Source organism: Mus caroli, chromosome 14 (genome assembly GCF_900094665.2).
Source record: "Mus caroli chromosome 14, CAROLI_EIJ_v1.1, whole genome shotgun sequence".
Lineage (NCBI taxonomy): Eukaryota > Metazoa > Chordata > Mammalia > Rodentia > Muridae > Mus > Mus caroli.
The window spans coordinates 44,474,846-44,481,280 of NC_034583.1; the positions used below are offsets into that span (position 1 = coordinate 44,474,846).

Below are 6,435 nucleotides of genomic sequence, written 5' to 3' on the forward strand. Positions count from 1 at the left end.
GGCGGGGGTCGTGGGTAGCTGGCGGGTGTCAGGCAACCCTGCGCTCCCGCTACCCTGGCGCTGATCCGGCCGGGTGAGGCCTGTGGCCCTACTCAGGCTGGTTTCTGCTTCCCTAACTAATCAGGAGAAACCGTTGGATCCCTTTTGAACTGGAGTTACAGATAGCTGTGAGCCACCATGTAGGTGGTGGGAACTGAATCCAGGTCTTCCACAAGAGTAACAAGTGTTCTTGACAGGGAGAAGAAAGCAGAAAATCTCAGAGAGAGATGCAACCAGGAAAGATTGTTGTCTTTGATGATGAAGGACCAACATCCCTAGAATACAAATGGCCTATAGAAATTGGAAAATGAAACTGAGATTTCAGAAAACATGACACCTGATACTTGTCCAGGGTGGTGTTCATTGAATGTCTGGATAACATTGTGCATTGAATGTCTGGACCATAGTCCATAAGAGCACACACAAAAATTTAGGTAACACTCTCAGTAACATTTTGTAGCCTGTTTGGGAAAAGTCAACCAATAAAATTAGTTAAGAGGGCAACTTAGTTTACAATATCAGAGCCTGATTTTTTGAACTTGCTGATGTATTATAGATTTAATGACACATTTTGAGATGCAGGTCAGAAGTATGTGATGCATTTGGAGGATTTTGCTTATTTTGAAAAGAATTTAGAATCCAATGGATATTAACTGACATTCTGTTATTTGTAGAAATGAAACTCAAATGTATTCTGGAGAATTGGACCCAGACAATATGGGCATAGGTACATCACAGACATATACAGTGCAGAGTGAATAGCCCACGAACTGCAACAAAAAGGCAAGATATGATTGAAGTGATAGGGCAAAGATGTGGTCTATTTAAGCAAACAAGGAACTGTTCACAAAAGTATTAATATATGTAAACTGTTAATCTTTAGTTAATAACAATGTACAAAATATTGTCTATCCCTTAATCTTCTTATATAAACAAAGTCAAAATAAAAGTCTTGTGTGATATAGGGTGATGAAAGACAGTCTGGTTATAACTTCTAAACTTATATTTAAGAATTTAGGGGCTGGTGAGATGGCTCAGCGGTTAAGAGCACTGACTGCTCTTCTAAAGGTCCTGAGTTCAAATCCCAGCAACCACATGGTGGCTCACAACCATCCGTAACAAGATCTGGTGCCCTTTTCTGGTGTGTCTGAAGACAGCTACAGTGTACTTACATATAATAAATAAATAAATATTAAAAAAAAAGAATTTAGGAAAGAATAATTACACCTTACATTGTGTACATTTATATGCATTGATGTTCAGACCCATTGATATCTATTATATAGAAAAAGTCTCTAATACTTTATTTGCAACATTAAAATATTTCTCTATTGCATAGAATGTTATGTCTGAAAGATTCAGTGATTGAAGAAAAGGCAGCTGAGCAAGAGTCAAAGTCTTTTGAGCTATTCAAGGTGTTACAGTCTTGTAAGCAGAGCTCCTGGGAGGTGAGGGCAAAAGGATAATGAATTAAGGGTGAGACTCAGCTATGTAGTGCATTTGAAGAGAGCCAGGACTACAAGAGATATTGTCTCAAAAACAAGTACAAGAAACCAAAAGATTAAAAACAAAACAAAACAAAACCAAAAAACCCCCCAAAAATCAAAATGTTAAGATTATTTTCATTTTATTCTTTATCAAGTAAGTACACACATTCTTATCTTTTGTCAGAGTCTGAAATAATTTCTGTGAAATGGAGAATAGCTGTTTTACTTTATGTCTCTAGAGAGTTGTGAAAATTCACACAATTGCAAACAGTAGTGACCATTCACAGGTGACAACTTTAGTGACTGCTAGGCAACATTGGGTGATGTTGCCTTTTCTATCAGTATGGGTTCCTCTGCTGATTTCTGCATACAGGGGCTCTGTTTGTACTCGTTGGAAATCTATTCTCACATCTATCATTGCCTATAGGAAAAGGACACTTCTTTTTATATGAACTGTATGATTTTAGAATCTGGCTTAGTTATTACACCAGGCAGAAGAACAAATATGCTTTAATGGTATCCAGGGAGTTAGGTTTGGAAAAAGCAAGCATGCTTTGATGAGCTGATGTGTCTATGGGAAATTAACATGCCCTACCTTAAATACACCCCCCGCCCCCTGCACCCTATGCTTGCATAGCCAAAGCTCAGAACAACTGAAATAGATTTTGGAGCTCAAATCACCTACTAATACATTTATAGGCAAAAGGACCATTAAAAGTAGAGATGGTTATTTTGGCCCAGGGATTTATTGGTGGCATCCTCACTGATAGTTGGTGGCTCAGGAGATCCAGGTTGAACTACAGTGTGACTCTGACTGATGGAGTCACAGTGTATGTCTGATTTCCAGTATGTCATGCTCCTTTGTAAACACAGATTCTTATACAGTCCAGGCTAATCTTAAACTCAACAAGTAGTTGAGGCTGACTATGAAGTCCTGATCCTCTTGTCTCTACATCTTAAATGTTGGGATGACAACCATGTGTAGCCATTTTCTCTTTTATAAATATGTAGAGACACAATTCTTTGTTTACCAATTCCATTTGTCACACACCTCTTTGCTGTGGTGCAGGCCACCCCAGAGCAATTCAAGGGGCTGGATATAGACCATGTAGTCAAGATGGTGTTCTCTTTCAGCAGTTGAAGCAACATCAAGTGATTATTAGTAGTTTGGAAATATATGCTTAGTTGGGTTAGTTCTCTACATAATAAATAGACCAATCCAGACACCGTGGCTCATGCCTGTAATTCTAGTGTCTGAAACTTAAAGGCAAGAGGATCAGGAATTTAAGGCCAGACTGAGCTACATGAAAGTTTGGCAACCAGAAGAGTAAGCTGTTCAGTGGTGGCATACACCTTTAACCCCAGAACAGGGGAGGCAAAGGACAGCCTGGTCTTTAGAGCAAGTTTCAGCACAGCCAAAGCTACACAGATAAACCCTATCTTGAACAACTAAAATGAACTAACCAACCAAAACCAACCAACCAACCAACCAACCAACCAACCAACCAACCAACCAACCAACCAATCAACATGCCAACTATCAAACAACCAACAACAATAAGAAAAATCCATTTTAACCTAACAAAACCCACATGTAATTTCTCATTTCTTTGCTTACCCCATTTTGGCATCTTCACACAGTATGGAAAAGAGTCTTAAACTCCTCAAATGAACACAGATTTTTCACTTCTTCAGTGCCCTTCTGCTGCCAGCCTGCCCTGCTATCTAGGCTGTCCCCATAGTGGTTGTCACTTGGAACAAGCAGTCTCCCCACAGAGGTTTTTGTACCTTACATATTCTCAACTTGGAATGTTTGCTGCTTCTGTTTTTCATGGTTGGTTTCTTCTGGTGTTTTATACTTCAGGTATAATGGGGCTTCCTCAAAGAGGGTTTCCTGGACTGCTAAGGGCAGAACATGCTACCCCTGCCTGTCTATGATACTCACTCTGTTCTTTCTTGTTGTATTTATAACTGTATTTAGTTGTTCACACTTTTTTTTTTACTAGACTGCTTCCTCCATGTATGACTGTCTACATATTTTTGTGTTTGTAACCATAAATCTAGTATCTAGCATAAATTTGATGCTCAGGAAGTATTTGTGAAATAAGAAATAAAATGTTCCCCTTTCATTACTCTGATGGCAGATTTGGATGAACTCTCAAGAGGATTAGTGACTTCAGTGGTTCCAAGTTGTTCTTTGTTACTGGTCATATTGAAATATTCTTTGTTTCATTTACCTGCACTTGAGAAGTCATTTAGGGAAACATCGAAATGAGCAATGTATGTGAGAGTGGTCCAGAAATCTGGTTTTGTTTAGATTGCTGGTTAATTGAAAAGCAGGAAGAACAGAATGAGATAATGAATTCAAATTGGTATTTTCTCCCAGTTCTTGGAACAATAGTGTGTTAGTGATCTGCTTTGAAATCCAATCTTGTGATTTTTATTTATTTTTTTGTCAAGTAGGGAAGTGAACCCAGGGTCTTCTATATGCCAAGTACACATTCTGCACTGAGCTACATTCTGGGTCCCCTGAGTTCTGTCTATGATTTTGTAGCAGGGTTAATGTTCAGCATGGTATTTTCTCAGAGTAAGCTTTTGTTTTGTTGTAATTAGATGAACATGTAACTACTGCTGCTGAGATAATTAACTAAGTCCCACTCACTATGATAATGTCTACAATGTGGAAGATGTTACCAGTCACAACATTTACTTTGATTGTTAGATGTAGGACCAGAAGAAAATGTTATAAGTCATATCATCTGGTAAATATAATAGTTGCTGTTTTGGTTTGGATCATCAAGAATCCTAAGGGCTTATCATTTTCACTTTTCTCTTCTCTTAATTAACTTGTTCAAGGCACTCTTCATGTCCTCATTCCTAAGGGTGTAGATTATGGGATTCAGTAGAGGGGTAACAGCAGTGAAAAACACAGACACAACCTTGTCCTCAGGAAGACTGGTGGATGGGCGTGAGTAGATGAAGATACAGTGTCCCAGAAACAGAGTGACTACGGTGAGATGGGCTGCACAGGTGGACAAGGCTTTCCTCTTGCCATCAGAGATCTGTTGCCTCAGACTCACAAGGATAACTGCATAGGACACTACAAGAACCACAAAACATACCACAGAGATCAGCCCACTGTTGGAGACAATGAGAATCTCAATGATGTGGGTGTCAGTGCAAGCCAGTTTGATCACTTGAGGTACATCACAGAAGAAGTTGTCAATCTCATCAGGACCACAGTAGGGCAGCTTGATGGTGAGTGAGGTGAGAGATATGGAATGGATGGTTCCCCCTATCCATAGGGCTGCTGCCAGCATCATACACACCTTCCAGTTCATTATTGTCATATACTGCAAAGGTTTACAAATGGCCACATATCGATCATAGGCCATGACAGTAAGAAGGAAGATCTCTGTGCAGGCAAAGAGGTGCAGGAAGAACATCTGGACCACACAGGCATCAAAGGAGATGAGCTTTTCTTCTGAGAAGGTGTCACTCAGCATCTTAGGGACAGTGACAGTGGAATGGCAGACATCAATAAAGGACAGATTGCTGAGGAAGAAATACATGGGAGTATGGAGCCGGTGGTCGTGTATGATTGTTATGACAATCAGGATGTTACCAACCAGAGTCAGGACATAGAAAATGAGGAATATGAAGAAAACAGCCATTTGTACTAATGGATTTGTAGATAAACCTGTGAGCCGAAATGACATCACTGAAGTTTCGTTGATGAGGACAGCCTTTTCCATTCTTTTAATTCTCTGTCAAAAATTAGATTAAAAGCTTGAAATGAATATAACACTTAACATGTATATCAATCATTTGGTCCCTTAATTTCTTGGTTATTTATGACCTCATTTATATTTATAATTCGTGGATCAAATATCTTGTGTTTATTTCCTGTTCTGTTCCCCTCTCTCTCCACCCTTGGTGCTATGAATTTGATAGCAGCTCAAACGTGAAATGCTCACTTAACCTGTGAAACTACAACCTCTGTTTTGTGTTTCTTAAACAAATTCTATTTCAGCATCTCCACTAGATGTTAAACCCACACCTTGGGAGTAATGCTATAGTGAGCCTTTATTTACTAGGAAATTAAAAATTATGTTAAAGAGGGAGGTGGAGAGCTCAAAGAAGCTATTTCTCCTGTAGTCATGTGTCAGTATTTAGAGTTATGTTATGTGTTTTTGGTTTTTTTTTTTTTTTTTGGAGACAGAATCTCAAAGAGTCCAGACTTGCTATGTAGCTGAGGGTGTCCTTGAAGTTCTGATCCTCCTCTCTCACTTCCTGACTGCTGAGTTTGCTGATGTGTGCCATCTCAACCAGCTCAGACTATGGATTAAGGTTATCCACAGTCTAAATAAGTCCTTTTTCTAAGGTCCATAAACCTGGCCTTTGAATATATTTTCTATTGTTTTCTGATTGTATTTTTCATGAGCCCAAATATCTTCTCCCCTTTTGCCCAGATGCTGGGAGCTTGATGTCCACAACATCAGTATTTGAGGATCACAGCCATTCACTATGCTGCTGGACAGATGGTCATGTGGCTGTGATGTTTGTTGAACAGTTCTTTAGAGAAGGCTGCACAAACCCTAGAAGCCCTAAGATGCAGACAGACTTGTCCTCAACCTGAAGATCAAGGTCCAGGCTTGGCAACACTGACTAGATCATCCCAGCTCTTCAGATTCTCATTCTGTTGCTTGATTTACTGGTCTATGAGTAAATCCAAAGACGTTGTTTTATTCATTTTTTTTAATATTAGCTTTCCTCTGATCCAAATGTCACTGTTACTTTGCAAGATTTTATTTGGCTATCTATCTATCTATCTATCTATCTATCTATCTATCTATCTATCTATCTATCTATCTATCTATCTATCATCTATCTATCTATCTATCTATCT

General features: G+C 39.1%; 1 protein-coding gene across 1 annotated transcript in view; it reads right to left on the reverse strand.

Annotated features, from left to right (window-relative positions):
• Positions 1 to 3,994: 3,994 nt before the first annotated feature.
• Positions 3,995 to 6,435, reverse strand: part of LOC110309831 (olfactory receptor 4E1-like) — a 4,441-nt gene continuing 2,000 nt past the window's right edge. Inside the window, exon 2 of the mRNA XM_021182569.1 lies at positions 3,995 to 5,293. Within this exon, the coding sequence (XP_021038228.1) occupies positions 4,349 to 5,293 (945 nt within the window). The 3' untranslated portion in view covers positions 3,995 to 4,348. The remainder of the gene's footprint in view (positions 5,294 to 6,435) is intronic.